This window comes from Podarcis cretensis (assembly GCF_951804945.1).
Source record: "Podarcis cretensis genome assembly, chromosome: 17".
In the NCBI taxonomy this organism is placed as follows: Eukaryota; Metazoa; Chordata; class Lepidosauria; order Squamata; family Lacertidae; genus Podarcis; species Podarcis cretensis.
Genome location: NC_137187.1, coordinates 16,593,871 through 16,618,119, shown reverse-complemented (window position 1 = coordinate 16,618,119; position 24,249 = coordinate 16,593,871). Strand labels below are relative to the sequence as shown.

General features: G+C 43.3%; 2 protein-coding genes across 6 annotated transcripts in view; one reads left to right on the top strand and one right to left on the bottom strand.

The window, feature by feature from the left end:
* Window positions 1-14,907, bottom strand: part of ECPAS (Ecm29 proteasome adaptor and scaffold) — a 67,599-nt gene extending 52,692 nt beyond the window's left edge. For 2 of the 5 annotated variants that reach the window (XM_079959100.1, XM_079959099.1), the window contains exons 1-4: window positions 14,084-14,236; window positions 7,700-7,830; window positions 7,145-7,261; window positions 5,717-5,835 (exon numbers count right to left, since the gene is read on the bottom strand). In XM_079959100.1, the coding sequence (XP_079815226.1) occupies window positions 5,717-5,835; window positions 7,145-7,261; window positions 7,700-7,830; window positions 14,084-14,120 (404 nt within the window). In that variant the 5' untranslated portion in view covers window positions 14,121-14,236. Of the gene's footprint in view, window positions 1-5,716; window positions 5,836-7,144; window positions 7,262-7,699; window positions 7,831-14,083; window positions 14,237-14,761 lie in introns of those variants that run through there. The other 3 variants (XM_079959101.1, XM_079959102.1, XM_079959103.1) reach the window with 3 other exon arrangements.
* A 3,369-nt stretch (window positions 14,908-18,276) lies between these two features.
* DNAJC25 (DnaJ heat shock protein family (Hsp40) member C25) lies at window positions 18,277-23,973 on the top strand. The gene is made up of 4 exons (XM_079959680.1): window positions 18,277-18,675; window positions 21,014-21,166; window positions 21,584-22,054; window positions 23,673-23,973. Exons 1-4 carry the CDS (start codon window positions 18,334-18,336, stop codon window positions 23,793-23,795), a joined length of 1,089 nt encoding a protein of 362 aa, XP_079815806.1. The 5' UTR covers window positions 18,277-18,333; the 3' UTR covers window positions 23,796-23,973.
* The last annotated feature ends 276 nt before the right edge of the window (window positions 23,974-24,249 follow it).

Below are 24,249 nucleotides of genomic sequence, written 5' to 3'. Positions count from 1 at the left end.
TTCTTAAGGAAGGTATACTTAAATACCTTTTTCAACTCATTATATATCATTTCCCAGAAAGCCTTCACTTTAGGGCACGTCCACCAGAGGTGAAAGAATGTTCCTTCATTTTCTTTACATTTCCAACCTTTATTATCAGACAGGTGGTATATTTTGGCAAGTTTAACTGGGGTCATGTACCATCTATATATCATTTTCATTACATTTTCCTTCAAAGCGTTACAAGCAGTGAAGTTCAACCCAGTGGTCCACAACCTTTCCCAGTCATCAAACATGATATTATACCCAATATCCTGTGCCCACTTTATCATAGCCGATTTAACCGTTTCGTCTTGTGTGTTCCATTTTAACAGCAAGTTATACATTCTTGAAAGTACCTTAGTCTTAGGTTCTAACAGTTCTGTTTCCAATTTCGATTTCTCCACCTGGAACCCTAACTTTTTGTCATTTTTAAAAACTTCTTTAATCTGAGCGTAGTGTAACCAGTCTCACACTTTATCCTTTAATTTCTCCAAACTCTGCAATTTCCAATTGTCTCCTTCTTTTTCTAATATTTCCCAATATTTTGGCCATTTGGCCTCCATATTGGGTCTTTTTCGGGCCTTAGCTTCCAGAGGTGAAAGCCACCTTGGAGTTTTGTTTTCCAATAAGTCTTTATATTTTGTCCAGACATTAAACACTGCTTTTCTGACAATATGGTTCTTAAAGGCCTTATTGATCTTAACCTTGTCATACCATAAGTATGCATGCCAACCAAAAGCGTTATTGAAACCTTCCAAGTCCAATACGTCAGTGTCTTCGAGAAGTAGCCAATCTTTTAGCCAGCAGAAAGCTGCGGCTTCATAATACAACTTTAGGTCTGGCAGGGCAAAGCCCCCTCTTTCTTTCACATCCGTTAATATCTTAAACTTAATTCTGGGCTTTTTGCCCTGCCAGACAAACTTATAGAGATGTCTCTCTGCCACTTCCGGATGCACTCCGTCTTGTCCACAATCTGCAGTGTTTGGAACAAAAACAACATTTTTGGCAATACATTCATCTTGATAGCAGCAATTCGGCCTAACAAGGAAAGTTTCAATTTTGTCCAACTATCTAAGTCTCTCTTAATTTCTGACCAACATTTTTCATAGTTATCCTTAAATAGACTCAGATTTTTTGCTGTTATGTTTACCCCTAGGTACTTTACTTTTTTAACCACTTTTAATTCTGTCTCTCTCTGAAACCGTTCTGACTCTGTATCTGTCAAATTTTTTTCCAACACCTTAGTTTTCTGTTTGTTTAATTTAAAACCCGCCACCCGACCAAAGTCTTGAATCAATTGTAATACTCTTTTCGTACTAGATTCTGGCTCCTGCAGGGTCAAAACTAGGTCATCTGCAAAAGCTTTAAGTTTATATTGTTTCGCTCCGACCTGAATTGCTTCCACCAACCGGTCCTCTCTAATCACATTCAAGAGCACCTCCAGGACCAAAATAAAAAGCAAAGGGGAAATGGGGCAGCCTTGTCGTGTTCCTTTTTCAATTTTAAACTCTTCTGTAACCACATTGTTAACTATCAATTTGGCCTTTTGTTCTGAATATATTGCATCAATCCCATTCTCAAAACCCCGTCCCACTCCCATTTCTTTTAAATTTCCCTTCATAAATTTCCAGGAAATATTATCAAACGCCTTCTCCGCATCTATAAAAATTAATACTGCTTTTGTATTTATATCTGTTTGCAGAAGTTCCAAAATGTCAATAATGTTCCTTGTATTGGCGAACAAATGTCTACCTGGGAGAAAGCCTGCCTGGTCCTTGTGGATTACTTCATTTAGAACTTTTTTGAGTCTACTTGCCAAAATGTCTGCAAATATTTTGTAATCCACATTTAAAAGAGAGATGGGACGATAGTTCTTAAGTTGTGTCTTTTCAGCTTCCGATTTTGGTATCAATGTGATAAAGGCTTCCTTCCACGATTCCGGCGCCCTCTTCCCCTCCATAATTTCATTGCTAACCTCCATCAATGGTTGTATCAAGTAGTCTTTTAATGTCTTATAATACTTGGAGGTCAACCCATCTGGCCCTGGAGATTTGCCCAGTTGCATGTTCTGAATGGCTTGTTCAATCTCTTGTCATGTTATTTTACAGTTCAGGATTAATCTATTTTCTTGTGACAATTTTGGCAGTCCATTTTTTTCCAAAAATTGTTTAATCTCAACCTCATCTTGCGGCCCTTGAGTGTATAATTTTTTGAAGTATCTCTGGAAGCACTTTCTAATGTCTGCCGGGTTCTGAATGTTTCTTCCTTCAATCTCTAGATTTGTAACTGTATTTAGTTTTTGTCTCCTCTTCAACTGCCAAGCTAGCAGTTTTCCACATTTATTCGCCGATTCAAAAGTTTTTTGTTTCATTAGTTTAACCTTCCACTCTATTTCCTGATTTATCAATTTAGAATATTGAGCTTGATAAAGTTTAATTTCTCTCAGAATCGGCTGTGACTTCGGGTTTGATCTTAACTTCTTCTCTAATTCTTTGATTTTCTCCAAGATCTTATCTTTTCTCTCATTTTGTATCTTTTTCTTTACAGCATTCTGTTGTATCAAGAACCCCCTCATCACAGCCTTACTTGCATCCCAGATAATTCTTTTTTCCACCATAGTGTTCATGTTTATCTCGAAGTAATCCTTCAAGGCTTTTTGGGCCTTCTTAATAATCTCCTGATCTCTAAACAAGTTGTCATTCATCTTCCATCTAAAGGAACCGGTTGGTAATAGTGTCATATCCATCTTTACTGCGTTATGGTCGGAGCAGGTCTTTGGGCAGATTTCCACCTTTCTGGCCTTGGGTGCCAGACCTCTAGATATCCATATTTGGTCGATTCTTGTCCAGGTCAGCTGGGCTTCAGAGAAAAATGTTCCCTCTCTTCCCAAGGGGTTCTTTGTTCTCCAGATGTCAATCAGATCCATATTGTCTGTCATTTCAAAAAAAGTCTTTGGTAGTCTGCCGTCTTTTGTGACGTTTTGGCTTTGTGACTTATCCATGTTAGTTGATACGACCCCATTCATATCTCCCATCATAATGATGTTGTTGTAGTCCAGATAATCCAACATAGTCTCGTGCAACTTCTTATAAAATTCCGATTTCCCCTCATTGGGTGCATAAATTCCTAATATCAAAAGCTTCTCTCCTTGATGCTGTATCTCAATTGCCAAAATTCTTCCATGTTCATCTTTAAATAAAAATTTAGGTGACAGGCTCTCTTTTGCATATATCACCACACCTCTCTTCTTTACTCTGTCTGAAGATATAAATTCCTGGCCAAGTCTTTTGTTTATTAACACTTTTCTATGGAGCCTAGTCACGTGTGTTTCTTGTAAACAAATAATGTCCAATTGTTCTTTTTTTAATATATGAAATATTTTCCTCCTTTTTTCCGGGATGTTACAGCCATTTATATTCCAACTCAAAAGTTGCAGAGACATCCTGAATAAATCTGGTTAATTTCCTGGGGGTGGTATCTTATTCACTGGATCTTCCAGTTCCGAAGGTGCAGGTACCGCCGGTGCTCCAGGCCCAGGAGGTAATTCAATTCCTTTTTGAAGGTCCTCTCCGTGTGCAATCAGAAATTTGTCTCTATCTTCCAATGTTCTGATTTTGACCTTCTTCCCTCTGAAGGTAAAGGATAATCCTTGAGGAAATTCCCACCTGAAGATAATTAAGTTGCTCCTCAACAGTCTGACCAATTCCAAGTAAGCAGATCTAAGATCCAACAGTTGTTTAGGAATGTCTTTATAAATTTCAATTCTTTTGTCCAAAATGTTCAGTGACTTTTCGTAGTGTAGGCCCAAAATCTTATCCCTTTCCTCCTTTGATCTCAATGTTATCAAACAATCTCTGGGCTTCTCTTTCTTTGCCAGTCTTCCAAGCCTGAAAGCTGATACAGTTTTAAAGTTCTTTTCCTCTAAATTCCAAAACTTGGAAAATTCTTTGGTCAAAAACTCAGCTAAGTTGCCTTCTTCCGCTTCTGGTATCGACCTTATCCTTAGGTTACTCTCCCTATTCCGCAGTTCTATCATAGAGAGATAGGTCTGGTGTTCACCTACTTGTTTGCAGAGTGGTCTTACCTCTTGTTCTAAATTTCCAAGTCTTTGGCTAGTATCCTCAGCCAATTTCCGATTTTCTACTGTGGCCTCCGTCAATTCTCCAATTGCTTGTACGTTCTGTGATACTTGACTAGTTAATCTATTTAGGCATTCTGTGTTTTGGTCAATTTTAGCTGTTTGTTCGTCAGCTTTCTTATCCAAAGATTCCACTCTCTTATCCAAAGATTCCAATTTTTCATAAATTTTCTCTAATATAGAAGCAGTTGCTCCTGAGGCCATATCTTCCAATTGTAATTGCTCAATTTCTCCCTCCCCTGCTTGTGGCAGAGAAGCAGCTTCTTCCTCTGAAGGCAGAGTAGGTACAGATGATCTACGTGTCTGTAAGGCTGAGGTTAAAGTTGTTAAAGTTGTTTGTCTGGTTTTTGGTCCCTTTTTTCTTGCGCCACTCATTCCAGAGTTATCTAAAGTCAAGGTCAAGCTGAGTTGTTCCCATGAGAAAGCAACAGCCCAGATGTTAACAATCAAACAGGAGGCCGGGAAAAGGAAAGTAAAATGATGTCACTGTTATAAATCCCAAATCCTCTAGGGGGAGCTTAAAATGTCTTTAGGAAAGAGATCAGTTCTGGTAAAATTACTAGAGTCAAGTTTAAAATCCAGGAACCTTCAATAACAAGTTTTAAGCAGAGTTAATATTGGCAGTCACAATTGTTTCAGACAGTGCATGCTGGTATTCCAAATGTTACTTCAAAGTAGCAAGTCCAAACTCCCTCAGATTGTTGCAATTTTTAATTCAAAGTGTCCAAATCTGCAAACTGACAGCTCAGTTGCTCAGGCAGCTCCAACACCTGGGTTTCTTACTCAAATTATATTTCTAATAGAAGAAAGGTATCACAATGCAGATAAAGAGCATAAATCAAATGCTTAAAGTCCTTGTTTGCTTACAGGAAAATTCAATGGGTGCTCAGATCAATTAAGTTAAAAATTTCTTTCTTTGCCTCCACTCCTCCAGCTCTTTGCTTTGAAGTTCAGTGACAGCGGAAGACGGACTTCCTGTTTTTACGTCGCTCCGCTTTCAGCCAAATTCAGTAGTTTTTAGTCTCAGATTTTATAAAGTCCTTCTTTACTCACGGGTTGTTGCTTTTCCGAATCAGAAGTTTTCAGGAAGAGAGGTCAGCGCTCACCAGCAGCAGCAGCGCGGCTTCACTCCGCGGATCGCGAAACGACTCACAGCGCCGCTACCCCCTCCACGTTCCGGAGCCCCTTACGGGGTTCCTTCAGCGCTTTGGGGGTCGCTTCTGGCGCCCACCGAGTCTCAAGACCACAGGCTCTTGCTGCCTGTGGGTTTCCAAAGTGGGTCTCCGCTTCGCCGTAGCGGACGACCCAATTCCGCAGAGCTTCCTCCTCACTAGTGGAAGAGGACCGCCATTACCGTTCGCGCCGCCTCCGGAAGTCCCAATGTCTAATCTTGAAGTGGAAGAGCCCCCTAAAGGTTGTACAGCAAGACTTTTCCTCAACATGTAATCGCAGTCTAAAATGCAGTCAGACCCAGTAAAGGACATCAAAGATTTCGGAGTGGGAAGAGAATTAAAATTAAGACAATACAAAAGAAGTTGTATGCTTAGAACATCATACCTGTCTTGTTGGGGTTGAGGTTTTCCTTCCATTGCAGTAAGGAGAGTGGGAGCAAGCTCACATTGCTTTTCCACAGGCAAACGAGGGTAACCCATCTTAACGTATATTATGGTGAAATTCTGCAAAAGTACAAGATAAATCTACATAGAACCACTTCAAAGCAACAGCGACATGCAATGTCTCCACAAAGGTTTAAGAAATCTGTGCAGAATAATCCTCTTATTGGCAAACGCCATCGCAATCCCCATACAGTTGTATCTTGGTTCTCAAACATAATCCGTTCCGGAATTCCGTTCAACTTTCGAAAATGTTCGAAAACCAAGGTGTGACTTCTAATTGGCTGCAGGAACTTCCTGCATTCAATCGGAAGCCGCATCATGACGTTTGGGTTCCAAAGAACGTTCGAAAACCAGAGCACTTACTTCCGGGTTTTTGGCATTCGGGAGCCAAAACGTACGAGTACCAAGGCAGGGCTGTATTTGGCAGTCAACCAGTCCAGTTCATCAGAAGTACTATAACCTGATTCACCTTGAACAAGAGTGATGTGCTCTTAATGGGGCTGATTGCAGAAGCCCATTTCCTAACAGACGTAGGTTGCTAGGAGCACATTACAGCAACACTCCAGGCAAAATTCAAGGTTATAGCTTTGACTGCTAAAGCCCTTAATGGAAAGTGCTCATTAAAACCTAAGAGATTGCGTCCACCTCTGTGTCCTGCCACAATCAACTAGAAAAAGCCCTCCAAACCATCTTTGAGCTTTTACACAGACATTTGGGTGGCTGTGTAACCAACGTCAATCAACTACTGCACTGACTTGCCAAAGTTTCAGCCTCACCCTGAAATTTGTTTTTTTAAATCTGAGAATAATTTTGGCAATGGAATGGGGCAGGCAGTCAAAAGAAACGAATACAGGCAATCATCAGCACTCAAGATTCTGATAAAAAATCCAGGAAGTCTACGAATCTATTTATCTATCTTTAGTATTTAATGTCTAAAAGTTTAGGTTATCAAGCTCTTAACTATGTGTTTGTATATCTTCTAAGTCAACAGGACAGGCTGTAGCTCAGGGATGGAGCACGTGCTCTGAATGCAGAACGCCCCAAATTCAATCCCTGGCATCTCTAGGTAGGGTTGGAAAACACTCCCAACTGAATCCCTGAGAGAACCACAGCTAGTCAGAATAGACAAGACTGGGCAAGACCGACCAGTGGCTTCCTGACAAGTCTGGGTCTTATTTGAATGTTAAAGGTCATGCATGAGAATCTACTGATGTTACTAATTCAATGCATGTCTCCTCCATCCATTTTCAGTGACATAACTATTTGAGTTTTTGAAATGACAGAATAGTTAAGACAACTGGATGAAGTTTCTAACTATAATAAGCCCTCATAATTCACCAGCCGACAACTTTTGAAAGAAGTCACTTACTGTAACAAAGGACACTGCGGAAGGATCCTGGTACTGGACCAGCAAAGTCTCCACCGGCAGCTGGATTTTGGGGCGACTTTTGATACGTTTGTTCAGGTGAACAAGCAATTCCATAACCTGAAAGAGAGAAATAATCATCTTGGATCTGACCGATTTGGGTTCTGCAATTGACAAAGTCCTAGATATAATGAGCTAATAATTTCTAGAATACCAAAGGAAAGTGAATGCAATACCCATATGGTATCTTTTTTAAAAGAATGAGTCCAATGAGTTATCCTTTTCGCCCGCATGCACTATTGAGCCAGAGAGACAATCTGAACCCGAACCCCCCAAAATGAACCAAACATTTAGATTTTTTTGACCCAGAACACATCCCTGAATAATATTCAGGTTGCCAGCCCAAAATAAAAGTTTGACTTTAAAAACAAATCTGATGTGATGCTACACGAGCAGGCTCCAAACAGAATAAATTACATGCATCTAAAACTAACATATGGGAGGATTTTTAATCATTGTCTTTATATGTGCTTCTGTGCCCAGGGAGTCTATACATACCTTCTTACGTACTCCTTCCTGTGTACTGGAAAGCTTCAAAAGAACAGGCGGTAGGAATTTGGATATAATATTCTGCAACTGCTCATCCGTTTCTGCATGGCCAAGACGTAAAAAGACACGCTCAAGCTGATCTATGAAAAAGAAAGGGGGAAGACGAATTAAAAACTAGCAAAATCTATGACGAACAGCAAAACGGACACAACCCACCACTAAAATAAAATGGACCAACTGCATTATAGTACTGTTTAACCAAAGCTCTTTGGTTGTCAAGAATGGATTTATTTCATTATCCCAGTGCAAGAATGCCAGCAAAATATCTCATACAAACTGGGGGCCGATATCAGTAACCAGTGTTTCCACTGCACAGACAATTTTACAGCTCACACTACCACATAAGAATATTTGTGTCAGCAACAAGGTCACCAATGGCCATTTTGATTTATTTGATTTACTTTGTAGCTAGCCAGATCTCAATAAATCAGTGTGGATTAATTATATATATGCACACACACAACCTCCACCTACACGCATATGGGTCTAGCCATAACTAACAGTAGATACCAAAAGCTCCAATGAAGAAAAGCATCTTTCACTGTTTCCAAAGTACAGGCTTTTGGAATGGCTCATTTACAGGTGGGTCAGGCATCTAGAACGCTAGCTTCCTAGAAAATATTGTTAAACTGCTTTTACATCATGTGCTAGCTTTCATTTTTTTGCCCAAATGATGGCCTATTCAACAATTGCAATAAGAGTTTTAATGGATGTCAATGAACTAAAGCACTTGTTGATTAACAATTATAATCAGCTAGGCAATAAATTAAGGACACACTTCATTTTTTAAAGTACTGGTGTACTGATCATCCAACACAACAAGGTAGCATTTTTATTAAAGTTTAAGTTATCTCTGAAGGCATTTATGATTTAATTGGTTAACAGGTGATTCATCAATTAATCACTGTCATACTTATTTCTTATCACATTCCTTATCAACATACTGCTTTGCAGTACACTATTGTTTCTCTGGGACACTGAAGTGAAAATTACTCTCATCTAAGTTTTTCAGTTCTACAAGACAAGAAGTGAAATATTATTATCTACACCCCTTGCTCTTCAAACGTTAAGCCATTCAAATAATATTTCCTATCTTCTTATAGGTTTTTTCCTATACTACTGCACACAGTAATATGTAGTCATACATATATTCCTTACGTTAAGGCATCTCTACATTTTTCTGGTCCTGTGTGCTATGTTACACTGAACACAATACTAGCACTTCCATCAACTTCTTTTTTCAGGTTCTATATGTAAGTTGCTAATCACAGATTGTCATAAAATGGCAAAACAATTAATACAAATCATCCAACAAGAAGGGATGAGCTAAAATCCTGCTGTAATGAAGCGCTTCTGCTATGAATGAGCTGCTTGCTCAATGGCTCCAAACACAGCCTCAGGACACTGGTCTGCAGAAAAGCTTTGTACGTATCATATAGCTATTATGTCAGCAAATGTGATTTTAGGGGTCTGGAGGAACAAGACAAGGACCAGTCTGAAAGAAAGGGAATCCATATTCCATATCCCTTGAGCGGATTATATTCATGTAAAAATTTGGAAGAAATCCCAAATAAGAAATCCTACTTTATTAGAATGTAGCACCTGTTTCACAATTTCATTGTTCTGCATGGGACAATGACAATAAAGATATCGTAATCATATTCGTAGCTTTTGGCTCCTTGAACTTCTGTGACTTCCCCTCCTTCAATACTTTAAAATGAATGCCCTGTAGCAGGCTAGCCATACAATACTAGCACAGGTTCAGCTTTTCACAATGACACCGAAAACTGATACACACAGCACTTAAAAAAACAACAACAACCAGAGTGAAATAAGTACCCTATTGATTTTCTAAAACTGTAACTTCCTCTTTTCAGATATGAACCCCAATTTCAAACTTATTCTTTTTTGACGGTAGCTTGTTCCATTTAGTAAACATGTGTGCAGATGTCTTGCTTGTATCACTTTCTCAAAGTCTGGATAAGAAAGGGGTACCCCAACAGTGAAAGTAATGGCATATAAATGCCCCTTAGATAAGATTTTCATAGTACCACATCCAGATACTTTCACTACATTGTGTTGATACACTGACTACAGAATGGAGGCAGCCGTGTGTCAGGGGCTTGCCAAGCCAGATGCATTTCAGGGTAAGTCTAGTCAGCACAATATTATCTGTGGAATGTTGCCACAAAGAACAGGCCTTTTACACAACAGAATTTTCAACTACAGGGCTTGCAACAGTAATGTTCTGCAAGGTGGTTTGGGATAATGACTTGCATCCAATTTCAAAGTGAGGACATCAATTTGCAAGGGCACTGCAAACTTTAAACACTGTAATCATAGTTGAGAATCCAGCTTTTAAAGGCAGCATAATTTAAAACGCTTCAAAGGAGTAAGGTGTACTGATTTCTCCCCAAAACCTTGTTAGAAGAGCACATTTGCCAGGAAGAAAGAGATGAATTTAGTAATCCTTGTTTGTATTATTATTATCATCATCATCATTTCTACCCATCTTCTATGTTTAAAAACATAATAAAATAAAAACATGGTAAAATAAACACTTATTTTACCATGAAAGGTGGAGGGAGGGGTGGAGGACGATGGGCATCAATAGCGAATGAACTTTCCTGATACAAATGGACCTCCAAAGGTTGTTTTAGTACAACACAATATTTCTGTGCTCCTGGACCAATGTGAGAAGCCCCAAGACACATGATTTGACCCCATGGGGTAGCTCCTTCCTACAACAGTGTTGTACAATTTTCCTGAAGAAGCTACACAGGCACAGGAAGGCACTGAAGGATGCTCTATTTACATATGCCTCTTCATGCTACCCAGGCAGCACAGGAACATGAGAATACAAGAAGAGCCTGCTGAATCAGACCAATGGCCCATCTATTCCAAACTCCAGTTCTCACAATGGCCAACCTGTTACCAACTAGAAGGCCACAAGCAAGACCTGAGCACAACAGCACCCCCTCCTCACCTGCAGTTTCCGGCAACTAGTACTCAGGTAGTAAGATAAAGGTAAGTGGACCCATGGACGGTCAAGTCCAGTCAAAGGCGACTATGGGGTTGTGGCGCTCATCTTGCTTTCAGGTCAAGGGAGCTGGTGTTTGTCCATGGACAGCTTTCCAGGTCATGTGGCCAGCATGACTAAACCGCTTCTGGTGCAACCGACACCGCGACAAGTGCCAGAGCGCACAGAAATTCCGTTTACCTTCCAGCTACAGCGGTACCTATTTATCTACTTGCACTGGTGTGCTTTCAAACTGCTAGGTTGGCAGGAGCTGGGACACAGCAACGGGAACTCACTCCATCATGCAGATTCGAATCGCTGACCTTCCGATCAGCAAGTCCAAGAGGCTCAGTGGTTTAGACCACAGCACCACCCAGTATACTCAACTCAGGGCGTATACTGCCTCCAACCATGGAAGCAAAGTACAGCCATTCAGCACTTAAGATGTGTGTTTTCAGGACCCACCCTATACTCGTGAATGCAATATGTTTTAACTGTTTTAAATTGTTATAAACTGCCCTAAGACCTGCTGGTGTAGGGCAGGAAATAAATGCAATCACAATAATAATAGTAACCACTGATAGCCTTAGTAAGAAATTGTGCTGCAAACCTTCCTGAACTGCAGACTTAACAGATAATTAAATTACAGGGCACACTAGGAAAGAGAAGTATTGCTGGTATTTATTTATTTTATTATCATTTATAAACTGCTTAATATTTCAACAGCTTAACAGTCAGCACTATTTCATGAAGGAATTTTAAAAATTAATAAAAATCATGAGGTGGCGTGTCAAAAGATGTTGTGTCACCTTTCATCAGAGATGTCAAGAGTACTGACCAAATGGTGCCAGTGACGCACACTTTCCAAATCTCGCATGCGATAGGTGCACACCACTCGAGTGCTGGCACGATTCCTCATTTCAAACTTAGCATCATCATGGACTTTCACAAAACAATTGCAACAATCGTGCAGCATCTGTTGTTTTTGAAACCTCTGTCATAGATTCATAGGGACTACAAGTCTAAGCACACTCACCAGAATGTACAGTAATTTCTACAGAACTTAGTAGGTCTCACTTCCCAGTAAAAGTCTTCTGAATACATTGCATGTGGCATTAAGCAATGCATCCCCTCTTGGACTAAGCCAAACCAAAACTAAGTGTGAACAAGCAAGCAGGCAGGTATTCATAAATAAAACTGCTGCCACTTCACTCCCGTCCCAGTCCTGCTACTGCTGCATTATGCAGAAATAAGACAAGGAGGTTTAGGTATGTGCAAACCCACACACATAGTTTGTCTCCCCCCCAAATAAACCATGAGTACAGTACTGGTCAAGAACAAACCTTAGCTACAACTCACAGCTTGTTTGAAGTGAGACAAACCATGGGTCCAATTTCACTTATCACACCGAGCAAAATTATGGCTTAGCTTACGGTTGGAGAAAGACCCAGAGAGGAGCAAAATGATTCAGATTTTTGTTCCGTGTACCCACAGTGTTTCTCTTTCACACTTAGCCATGATTTGGCTTAATGTAACATGCTAAGTGGACCTGTTAAGTTAGGTGACAACCAGGCCACAGATGGGAACTGCATGTATGTGGGTTGCTTTACACGTTTGAAATGTACAAATAATTTTTGTTACACTAAGTCTCCAAAATCAAGTATTAGCTAAGACTGCTTTTAAAAATACTTGCTGAAGGTAAATTAGGCAGAAGGCAGAGAAAGTTTACTTATGCTTTAAGTCAGCTGTTCTGGTGAGGAGCATAACAGAAATGGAATACTTCACGAGCTAAGCATTTCTAAGTACTGTATCATTTCACCTCCCAACATTTTGGAACAAGTACAGAGACAAATCGTGTCATTTCAAACCCAAGAAAACCAAAGGATTGGGGCACGGAGAAGGCTTACTCAAGATCAGACAGGATTACATATCCTGAAGGAGGAAACGGAGATCAGAAGGTTTTATTAAGGGAATGTTTCACCCAAGCACCACAGAAATCACAATTACAGCCCCAGCCTCTGCATCTTTGCTCAAAATAAATATTACATTGCACAACGTGACTTTCTACCAAGTCCCATCACTGTTCCTCTAGGATCTCTTCTTCAGGGACGAAGCAGGAACATGCGGAGATTGTGAAAGAACCATTTTCAATGAGACAAAAAAGAAAAATACATTTCCCAGCTTGCCTCAGTGCCATAAACTGCAGGCATTTCCTGTCACAAAGAATTACTTCCACGCCCCAGCAGAGCAAGGCTTGGGTCCCTTTAACATGGGGGGGGGGATGAAAGAGAGAGAGAGAGAAGCACTAAATTTGGAAGGCAATGGGGGGTGGGGGTGAAGGAGACTTGCACCAGGCAAGCCACGTTGGGAAATCAAAAGCTTCTCGCCCGCTGGCAACATCCTCTTCCCTTCCCCAACATCTCCGCGTCTGAAAGTCAGGGTGTGTGTGAAAGGAAGGTGACCCTTAACAGGATCTCCCCCACCCCAGCTCCCCACCCCCCAAAAAACCATCCCAATTCTAGGTAGATCCAAGAGACTCCCCAGAGCCGGATGCTAACCCGGAAAAGCAAAGTCATTATTGCCGCCCGGCCTGCACTTTTCACAGTGATAAGACAGGAAGAATCAAATCAACCGGGGGTTATGGGGGGGGGCGCTTTGGATTTACTGCCCCAGAAGAATATAAGGGGGGGAGGGCGGCTTTGGATTCGTCAAATCCCCAACGGGAGCATATCTATGGCAAGCATGCCTCGTTTCCATCGAGAATAACGAAGCGCACGTACACACGATTCTTCAAAAGAAGGGCTTATATATATTAAAAAAGCAGGGTGGGAAGAAGAAGGGTGTCAGGGCACCGATATAGATAGATATATACAGTATATTGCGCGCCCCCTCCCCAACCCTCCTCCGCCGCGATGCGTTACTTTCAATTTCCTAATATGACTTTGCACAACAGAGGCCTAGGCGCCCGGCTTCCTCCTCCTCCTCCTCCTCCCTCCTTCCCTTCCTCTCCCCCATCCTTTCGGGGCAAAACCCCCTCCTCCTGCCCCTCTGCCGGCTCCACATTTGCCCCCCCCCCCGTGCGAAACAAGGATCTCCAAAGCGAGCGGGGTGCAGGACCCTCCTCCGGCGCCCACCCTATAAAGAAGGGCCCGACCACTCCCCTGCTCCAGGGGGCCCCACAAAAAAAAAGAGGGAGCCACTAGAAGACTATGGGGAGGGGGAATTAAAACTTGTCAGCCCACCTCTCCCCCCCCCCACCAAAAAAAATCCCTCGCCCCAAACTCCTCTCTGTGCCAGAGCCCCCCCCCACTTACTCAGCTCGTCCTGGGCAGCGTTAGCGGCCGCAGCCATGTTGTCAGCTGGGGGGGTGTGGGAAAAAGAAGGGAGGAGAAGAAGGGAGGCTTAGCCGGTCGCCCTCCGGGCTCCGCACCCGTCGCCCCCTTTCCTTCTCCCCGACGTCACCCCGCTCCCCCCCACCCCCGTATGAGCTTCTCTTGCTGAGAGTTGAGCCCGCGGAGGGAAAGAGAAAGAGAGGCAGAGGAAAGGGCTGCTTTTCTTCTCCTTCTCCTCCTCCTCCTCCCTCTCGTGTGCCTCTCCCCTGAAACGCCAACCACCGTCGAGGCGACGGCGGGGCTCGATGCCCTGCGACTCTCCCCTCCGCGTGTGCATGTGCCTCGCACGCTTGCCTTGCACACCCTTCCCCACCCTGCTCGGGTTTTATATTTAGAAAAGGCTGTGTACGTCGCTCAGCCCGCCAGCTTGCTCTCTTTCTTTTATTTGCCGCCCCACGTTTTCCTCCTCCAAGGCGCTCTCTTCCCTGGCCCAGGGAAGCCCCAATTGCTCCACGCGGAGATGAACTCAAGGTTACGATAAGTCTTAGGTGAGGACACCCTGTTGTGGTGGTGGTTGTTCCTTTCCCTGCGAAATCTGGGTTTTTTTTGGGGGGGACCCCCATGTGCATTCTCATCACAAGACGGCAAAGGAAAACTGACCTGCCTCCATGCTGACTTCCATGGCTTAGTGATGTTCTGTCTACTCTTGTCCTCGCTGACCCGCCGCCCCGTCTTAAATGAGGTGGTGGTGGTGGTGGGAAAACAAAAACCAAAAGCACTTAACAAATAAAAAGGAAAGGAGAGTTTCTCCCCCTATCTGCGGAAGGTGATTGTAGCAGTCGGGATTGTTTCTGCCACGAAAGGTCTTTGAGCGACGTGGCTCATTGTTTTAGAAATTCCCAGATGTAGACTTAAGTAAACCACCTGCAAATCCTAGGACCCCCCCCCCAAGTGTCCCTATTTTCCAGGGACAGACCTGGATTTACAGGAGCCTTCCTGATTTGATCCCGGAATGTCCCACTTTCCCTTAGGGCATCCGTATTTTCCTCAGAGAAATGTTGGAAGGTTATGTGACACTCAAGCAGAGGAGATAAGTAAACATACAGTACAAGCTTTAGAAGACATCTGAAGGTGGCCCTGTATTAGGGAAGTTCTTTAATGTTTAATGTTTTATTATAGTTTTTATATATGTTGGAAGCCTCCCAGAGTGGCTGGGGCAACCCAGTCAGATGGGTGGGATATAAATATTATTATATGGCTCTATTTTCATCGGAGAAATGTTGGAGGGCATGATGCTGTCAGGGTGGTGAAAGATGCCATTTTTAACCAACATTTTCAAGACACTTGAATGAAGGAAATGGGCTGTGAATGTGAAATCAAGGTGTGCAAATTATTCCATACTCCCAAAATGCCCGTAATTATTATTATCTCTCTGTCTGTCTGTGCATAGGAAGGTCTTGCCTATTTCAAGAGACTCCTGGCTAGAGCACAGTGTAACTCCATGCACTCTGCACGCTAAAACATACTGTGCGATGCATGCACGCACCTGCATGATCTCACTCAGTAGGGCCAGGCTACTCAACAGGAATACAGATTAGGTTTTTCTGCCACTGTTTCATGGTTTTTCTCCATAGGAATAAATGTAGAGGTGGTAAAAGTGGTGGTCCAAAACATGGTGCTGCAGTGGTACTTGGTCATGACTGTGCATATTGATTGGCAGGACCCTCTGTGGCCAGATTAGGAGGGCTGGTTTGTGGGTGAAGCTGAGTGTGCCATGGAGCTCTTCAGACCATGATGCTGCCCACGCCAATGTGCCTCTGTTGCTTCTCCCCATGCCTACCTATATCCCCCCCTTCCATGTCCCTGAGCTTCACACATGTTGCCTTCAGCTGGCCCTCATCCCACCACCCAGGTACTCAATGTTGCCATGGCTTTCTGCTGTTGCTCTACACTCCCTTCACTCCCTTCTCATCCATCTGTGCCACCCTTGCAGTGCTGAGAGCCCCCCCCCCCGGCACCCACTGATGTGCACAGTCTGCACACGTTACTACCACCCTTGGTGTTGGGCTTCCACCTGACCTGTACCATGTGTTTGGTGGTCCTCCAGGTTGGGCTACTCTCCCAGCCCCATGCATGGTGAAACATGAGAGGTGCTGGAACCAACTGTTTTTGAGCTTTTGCGGGGGATCACTCAAAATGCATTTTGTGGGAAGAGAGCTTTTGGGGGGAATTTGCCCCCAAAAGGGTGATATTCCAAATCCAATTTGATACTCCAAATCCAAATAATTTTATTATACTAGCCAGTGGTCATGACAAATCTGAATAAAAAATAAATACAAGCAAAAGGGGTGCTGCACCACAAAAAATAGATGCTCAAACATATACTTCCTGATTCTGATGGCAAAACCCTGGACATTTTGCCAATTTTTCAAAATTCCCCCCGAACGCTAATTTCGCCATTTGGATCCCGGATATGTCCAGGAAATTCTGGACATATGGCAACCCTAACCTGCCTCTCTTCCCTCCCGAGGGTCTTCCTGCCCTCTGCAGACAATGGCAGTTTGTCTCTAGCTCTGACTAGGCTGTATTTTCCATCCCACTGGGTTCTCTGTTCACACAGCAAGCGTTTTTGGGAGTTGTGGTCCAGCAGAGTCTTGAAAAAAGTGTCTTCCCTTAATCATCCTCCAGCCTTTTTAACACTGACCTGTGCAGGTTAAACTACAGTTCCCAGCATTGTTATTGGAGGGGGTGTCTTTAAATATACAGTGTGTAACAAGTACAGTAGTGGAGAAAGGGTGTGAAACTTTATAAATGTATTTTGGTGTTTTTATATTGTAAACCGCCCTCTGATCCTTGGATGAAGGGCGGTATAGAAATAATAATAATAATAATAATAATAATAATAATAGTTATTATTTGGACCAGAGGCATCAAGCAACCACGTCAGAATCCAGAGTGATAGGAAAAGCCGTTTTATTGCAAATTAATTGACTGAGAGTGACTTAAAGTCACATGCATCGCCTATTAAGAAATTAGAAACCCTAACTATGCTGAACCAGCAAAGTTAACAGGTAAAGTAAGAGAACCTGATGATTGTTTTATGGGAGCCTTTTTTGGAGTATATAAATATTATAGTACGATGCATTGACCGGCAAGATTTGAATTATGAGCAACAGAAGGAATTAGTGATTATTACATTATTGTCATAAGAGAGCGGTGCTTTTTTCAGGGGGTACTCCAGGGTACACAGAACCTACAGCTCTTTTTTGTGTTAAAAAGTGTTCCACTTACTGTAACTTTATGGTGAGAACCTACACCTATTTTTCTATTTTAAAAAGCGCTGTGAGAGAGAGAAGATGGGGTGCAGAAAGGGGGGAACCCCTGGAAAATGGGGTGGGAAGTCGACAAAACAAAATTCAATTATATATCGGGATGTACGTATATGTGAAATGTGTGGAAATTTAATAAAATATAAAGGGCGGAGAAATGACAACCCCGCAGCCGAGTCGCTTAGTATACACGTCCTCGGTCCCCCGCCGCTTCATCCTCCTCCCTCCCCTTTTTGGTGTTTCCCCTCCAACCCCGCCCACCCTCCTCTCTCATTGGCCCTTCCCGTCGCAACGTCTCCGTCGTCCTGCACGTCCCTTATTTCGACGTCTCCCCCTCCCACCCATTTTGCGTGCCGCGCCACGTCTCGGCCCTCCGGCCTCCCTATTCCCCCGCCTCCTTTGGATTGGCCCGCTCCCTTTCCAATCCCGACCGCTGCTGTCCCTCCCCTCTCTTCCTGACTGACGTGAACAGAAAACCCTCCCGCCTCCCCATTCCCCACCCCTATTCTCGCTTTGATTGGCCGCTCCCTTTCCAATATACAATGATTGACGTGAACAGAAAACCCTCCCGCCTCTCTATTCCCCAAGCTCCTTTTGATTGGCCGCTCCTCTTCCAATCCCGACCTCTCCTCCCTGCGTTCTCTCTCTCTGTGCCTGACGTTAGACAGCAGGGTAACGTATGGTGCCCGCCTTGCTCCTCCTGCTTTCCCTGCCCACCCAGTCAGCGCCCTCGCTTTCTGTCCACGCGTCCATGTGTTCTAGCCCCGCCCCTCCCGAGGCCGAGAGCGGCGCGAGGGAGCTCGCGAGGCGGCGGCGGCGGCAGCAGCGTAAGCGTCGTCGTGGTGGCGGCGGCGTTGCGCGCGAGGCCCCTCCCGCGGCGAGCGGTCGCCCTTGGCTACGGGCATGGCGTGGGCGCGGCCGGCTCCGGGGGTTCCGGAGGGGCTGCGGCCTCCGCCGCCGCCGCCGCTCCTCCTCCTCCTCCTCGTGTGGGTCTCCGCCCTGTGCCTTTTCCCCCGGCCGGCGGAGGCCCTGGTGGAAGGTCTCTACTGCGGGAAGCTGGTCTGCTACGACGTGCTGGGCGTGAGCCGGGATGCCAGCAAGGCTGAAGTGGCCCGGGCTTACCGGCAGCTGGCCCTCCGCTACCACCCGGACCGCCGACCGCGGGAACCCGACCCGGACGGCAAAGGAGCAGAGGCCGCCCAGGAGAAGTTCCTGCTCATCGCCACCGCCTACGAGACCCTCAAGGTGAGAGAGCGGGGCCGGGGCCGCCCCCTCCCTCCGCCCGCCCCGGCCGGACCCCTCCGGTAAGACACGCGCCGTCCGCACCCTCCTCCTCCCCCCCCCCCCACGCACCCAGGCTCAGTTTCTCCCAACAGCACCCACCTCCCTGGCTCCCTTGAGGAGAAGGAGCAGCTGCGGGGAGGAGGGTGACAGGAGCGGCTGGCGCCGGGAGGGCTCTGAACAAGGTCCCCCATTTCGCATCCCCCTCTCAGCATTTCTCTGTCATGCAAATAGGGGTGTCCTCCTATTCCATATGGTTTCCAATATACAGGATACAATATATACTGTATATACGTAATAAAACATTGAAAAGACTTCCCCATGCAGGGCTGCCTTCAGTCCTGTATGTAAAAGCATAATATATAAACATAATGAAACATTAAGCATTGGAAAAACTTCCCCGTACAGGGCTGCTTTCAGCTCTGTATATAAAAACATAATATTAAAACAACATGAAACATTAAGCATTGAAGAAAACTTCCCTATACAGGGCTGCCTTCAGAAGGCTCTGGATCTGTTAACGCCACAACCTCCAACATTTCTGCAATGGAAATAAGGGACATTGTCCTATTCCATCATATTTTTTTTAGTATTCATACCCCTGTCCATCTGACTGGGTTGCCCCAGACACTCTGGGTGGCCTTCAATATATATATAGAAACATAATGGAACATTAAAAAACTTCCCTATATAGGGCTGCCTTCAGAGGTCTTCTAAAAGTTGTATACAATTAGTTGCTTATCTCATTGGCTCAGGGGTTGCATTATTCCATACGCTCCAACATTTCACTGATGAAAAGAGGGACATCCTAAGGGAAAGCTTCTGTAAATCCAGGACTGTCCCTGGAAAATAGGGACACTTGGAGGGTCTGACTTCGTGGGGTGTCCTCCCTCCACAACACACTTCTAGACAGTGTTAGAAACTCAGATATATAAGCTAGGTGCCAAATGGCCCCTTAAACCAAGGTTGCAGTCGCCAAAACAGAATGTATAGTTGCCATTTTCGGGCAAGACGGCTCCAAAGTCATTTTTCAAACGATGGACCAACTGCGATTGATTCTCAGTTAAACATTTATCTAGTTCAGATGACAACCTTGAGGTTGGTTAAGGGTCAGAGGCCTATTCCGACCTCTTTTTCTTAATGGAGACTGCTCCTGCTCAGGCTGAAGAGAAAAAGCAGTTTGGTTCCAGAAATTCCTTCTGATTGGGCAGATAAAATATAATTGATAGAATTCCACGTGGTGGGGTGTTAGTGTGTGAAAACAGGGCTTGCAGTTTATATGCATACACCAATATATTATTGTGCTGTATAATATGCAAGATGTTTGTGTATACAGTGGTACCTCGGATTACATACGCTTCAGGTTACAGACTCCACTGACCCAGAAATAGTACCTCGGATTATGAACTTTGCTTCAGGATGAGAACAGAAATCGCACACCAGCAGCACCGCAGCAGGAGGAGGCCCCATTAGCTAAAGTGGTGCTTCAGGTTAATAACAGTTTCAGGTTAAGAACGGACCTCTGGAACGAATTAAGTACTTAACCCGAGGTACCACTGTATATGTCAGACAGAGAAAATAAACTGGCCCATTAAACCAAGGTTGCTAACGGCAAGTATGCCTTGCCTAACTAGTTTCAGTCATTAGTTTAATGTGTTTGCTTATAACTCCTTTGAGAAGAATAGCTTGTAAGTAGTCAAGTGTATGGGTCACGGCTGGCGCTGTGGGTTAAACCACAGAGCCTAGGACTTGCTGATCAGAAGGTCGGCTGTTCGAATCCCCGCGATGGGGTGAGCTCCCATTGCTCGGTCCCAGCTCTTGCCAACCTAGCAGTTCAAAAGCACATCAAAGTGCAAGTAGATAAATAGGTATGGCTCCGGCGGGAAGGTAAACAGCGTTTCCGTGCGCTGCTCTGGTTCGCCAGAAGCGGCTTAGTCATGCTGGCCACATGACCCGGAAGCTGTCTGCGGACAAACACCAGCTCCCTCGGCCCATAGAGCGAGATGAGCGCTGCAACCCCAGAGTCGGTCACGACTGGACCTAATGGTCAGGGGTACCTTTACCTTTGTCAAGTGTATTGCGTCAGAAGCATAAAGCATAAACACCTTTACTTTTTTCTATTTTACTCCTATTGTATAAATACTATTGATCATTTTATGTTTGAAAATTTAAGTGTTCAACTAGAGATAATTGCCATAAATACAACCAAAAGCAATTCCTTAAACTAAGCGGATGGTGGTTGTTTTTGTTCATTGACATATGGGATATTTCCAAATGAAAACCTGCCAATCATCATTTGCAGGATGAAGAAACTCGTAAGGATTATGATTATATGTTGGATCATCCTGAGGAGTATTACAGCCATTACTATCACTATTATAGTAGAAGATTGGCACCCAAGGTAGATGTCAGAATCGTGATTCTAGTCACCGTCTGTGCCATCTCTGTTTTTCAGGTAAATATCTTTGTCTACAAACTGTTCCATTGTTACCATCTGACCTGGAAAATACTGAAAGACAAAATGTAACATGGCTGGTTTCTTACAAATATTTTCCCTTTGTGTGATCAAGTGCTGTCTGCTCTCAATATTATGCAAGCAAAGGAGGTGGCTAGCCTGAACTTATTACCTGCAAAATAAGGAACATATTAAAAATATCACATCAGCTTTCCCTAAGATTTTTGGACACAATACATGGAAAGGGGATTTTTTTTAAAAAAGAGAGTAATTATGAATGCAAAGCTATGCAAATAAAGAAAACAATAGAACAAGTTTGATATACTGCATCCTATATATATATAGTCTTGAGTACCACAGGGAAGGGTAATTTGCTTATTATCTAAGGCTAATATTGCTTACTGTTTTATATTTTAGTTCTTCAGCTGGTGGAGTAGCTACAATGAAGCTATCAACTACCTAGCAACCATGCCAAAATATCGTATACAAGCCATGGAGATTGCCAGGCAACAAGGGCTACTAAACAGAGCCAAAGAAAAGGGCAAGAACAGGCGGTCCAAGGAAGAAATCCGCAAGGAGGAGGAGGAAATAATCAAAGATGTAATAAAAAACAAAATAGATATCAAGGGTGGTTATCAGAAGCCCCAAATATATGACATACTCTTATTCCAAATCCTTTTAACACCTTTTTATCTGTGCAAGTACATAGGATGGTATTGTTGGTGGATTTATTGTTTCAACATCAAAGGACAAGAGTATGGGGAAGAAGAGAAATTGTATATTATACGCAAGTACATGAAAATGTCACAGTCTCAGTTTGACACTTTGGAAGATCACCAGAAAGAGACTTTTCTTGAGCGACAGCTCTGGATAAGAGAGAACTATGAGGTGAGCGGCGTTGGCACACAGGAAGTGGAAAAAGAACCTAACATATCCTGACTTCTTAAATTATGTTCATACCACACCTAAGCGAAGGCGCTTGCTTGTGCGGTTCCATAGTGTTGGTTCATGAACTTGGGGTCACAAGCAGTGATCAGTGTCCCATACGCAGCTAAAATACACCAGGTATTTCATATTACGGTCGTCCAAACTTACTGTCTTTGTAGCAGTCTTCCCCAGCCTTTATTTATTGGTTGGGCTGTTGCATAATTACCATGCTTCTTTAAGACTCATGGGCAGTATACTAACACAGTAGATGGTTCACTTCAGTGTTTAAATGAACTTCTTCGTTATGTTTATTAGAGGCTGAGTGGCATTGTTGTTGTTTTTTTAAAAAAATGCCTGTCTAAAAATGTGCTATTCAAGTCAGCTTACAGTACAAATCAGTAAAGCAGCACAGCAAGTCACAACACACAAAAGCAAAACACAATGCGGTAAACTAAAGTTAACAAGACTATCATTAGAAAAAAACTGCTCAGATTCGATTTTCAGCAGATGGTGTAGGCTTTGTAAAATGGAGACCGTAATTGTCATCTGAATCTCAGAGGAGGGCCAGAAATGACATTCCTTAGAGAGGATGCTACAAAGACCGAGAGATGGAGAAGGCCCAGTGAGAAACAGTCACAGAACGCTCTTCTGAATATATGTTCTAGGATCAGGGAATATATGTTCTAGGATCAGGGAATATATGTTCTAGGATCAGGGAACCCAGCAGTAAATCAGCTTAGAAGTTCTGCTGAAGGAGAAGAACCATTTTATCTTCCACAACGCAATAATTGTCTGTGTTAAAGCAGGTAGAGCTGTCATTCTTTGTTGTTCTAGCGCCATTTTTAAAAAACCCAACATACTGGCAAAGTCTTGGTGCAGTGTGGCATTTCCAGTCTACTGAGAGAGCTGTCACCAGCCTTGTCCCTTTCAGTGCCATACAAGTAGTATTAGGTTGTATCCAATGATAGTCCTGCTCATAGCAGAAGCATTGAAATTAATAGGCACAACTAACTTAGGTCCGTTACAACCCATTGTGCCTCATATGCTATGTAGAGAGCAGAAGTGGGAAAACATTGGCTTCATTCTGCAGAGCGTGAGTTTGTAAATATTTCAATTAATATCAATTTGAATATTAATTGATACTCAGTTAATGTGTCACCTTAACTATTGGTAATGTACTTTAAAAATAGATGCCAAATGCTAGTCCTACTCAGTAGAACCATTGCAGTCAATGGACATATCTAACTTAGGTTAATTTCACTGAGTCTACTCGTGAGCGGGATTAGCATTGACTCAAATGTGACTATTAAAGTTTAAAGCTGTATTTTTTATTTTTTTTACCCACCTGCATGGTATCTAGCTCTTTAGCCCGTTATGGCACATTTTCAGTGTATCCCCCAAGTACATTAGTTTTAGGATCAACTACTTTTATGCAATCCAGTGCTCCATTTCAATGTCAGATTGGGGAATCTGCATTTTGGGACTGGCCTGTCCACAGTGAAACTGTCAAAGAATCTGTGTTGCTAAAGCACAGTGAAGATTGATGTTGCTTTCAGTTAAATTTTTCCTTCTCTTTTAGCTTTACAAACAAGAGCAAGAGGAAGAACTGAAGAAAAAAATGGCATCGGACCCTCGATGGAAAAGATACAGGCGGTGGATGAGAAATGAAGGACCTGGAAGACTGACTTTTATTGATGATTGACACTTGCTGTAACTTATACGGTCCAGTGATGATTGGCAAGAAAAATTCATACCTAAAAAGTTCAGAGTTAACTGCTGTGTCTCAGCAATGTTCTGAAACTCAGGAAGTAATCAGGCAGAAAACTAGTACAATTTTATGATTTTTATAAAATAAAAGGAAATCTGCTAATCAATCTTAATTGTTTTGCTCCATGGTTCACTTGATGTTGAATTAAAAGCAAGCCTGACAATGGATCTCCTAAAGAGTCTTCATGTAAATGTGATAATGTAACAGGCACATAGGTGGCCCTATTTGGCAGCAGGAGCCAAATCAGCCATCCAAGCCATGCCCATGTTGTTTTGCCTTTCTTGTGTACAGCCCCAAAGCTCAAAGTTGGAGGCTGTCACGAGGCTTCAATCGTTCTTGTGTGATAGGAAGTTGAAAGATTGTAGCCTCCTGGCAGGTTCATGTGGTT

Bases quoted from the DNA above. Each gene is read 5' to 3' on its own strand.
- DNAJC25 (XM_079959680.1), top strand. From the start codon at position 18,334: ATGGCGTGGGCGCGGCCGGCTCCGGGGGTTCCGGAGGGGCTGCGGCCT. The intron at 21,167-21,583 runs GTAAATATCTTT...TTTATATTTTAG, and splicing joins GTGCCATCTCTGTTTTTCAG to TTCTTCAGCTGGTGGAGTAG. The intron at 22,055-23,672 runs GTGAGCGGCGTT...CTTCTCTTTTAG, and splicing joins GGATAAGAGAGAACTATGAG to CTTTACAAACAAGAGCAAGA.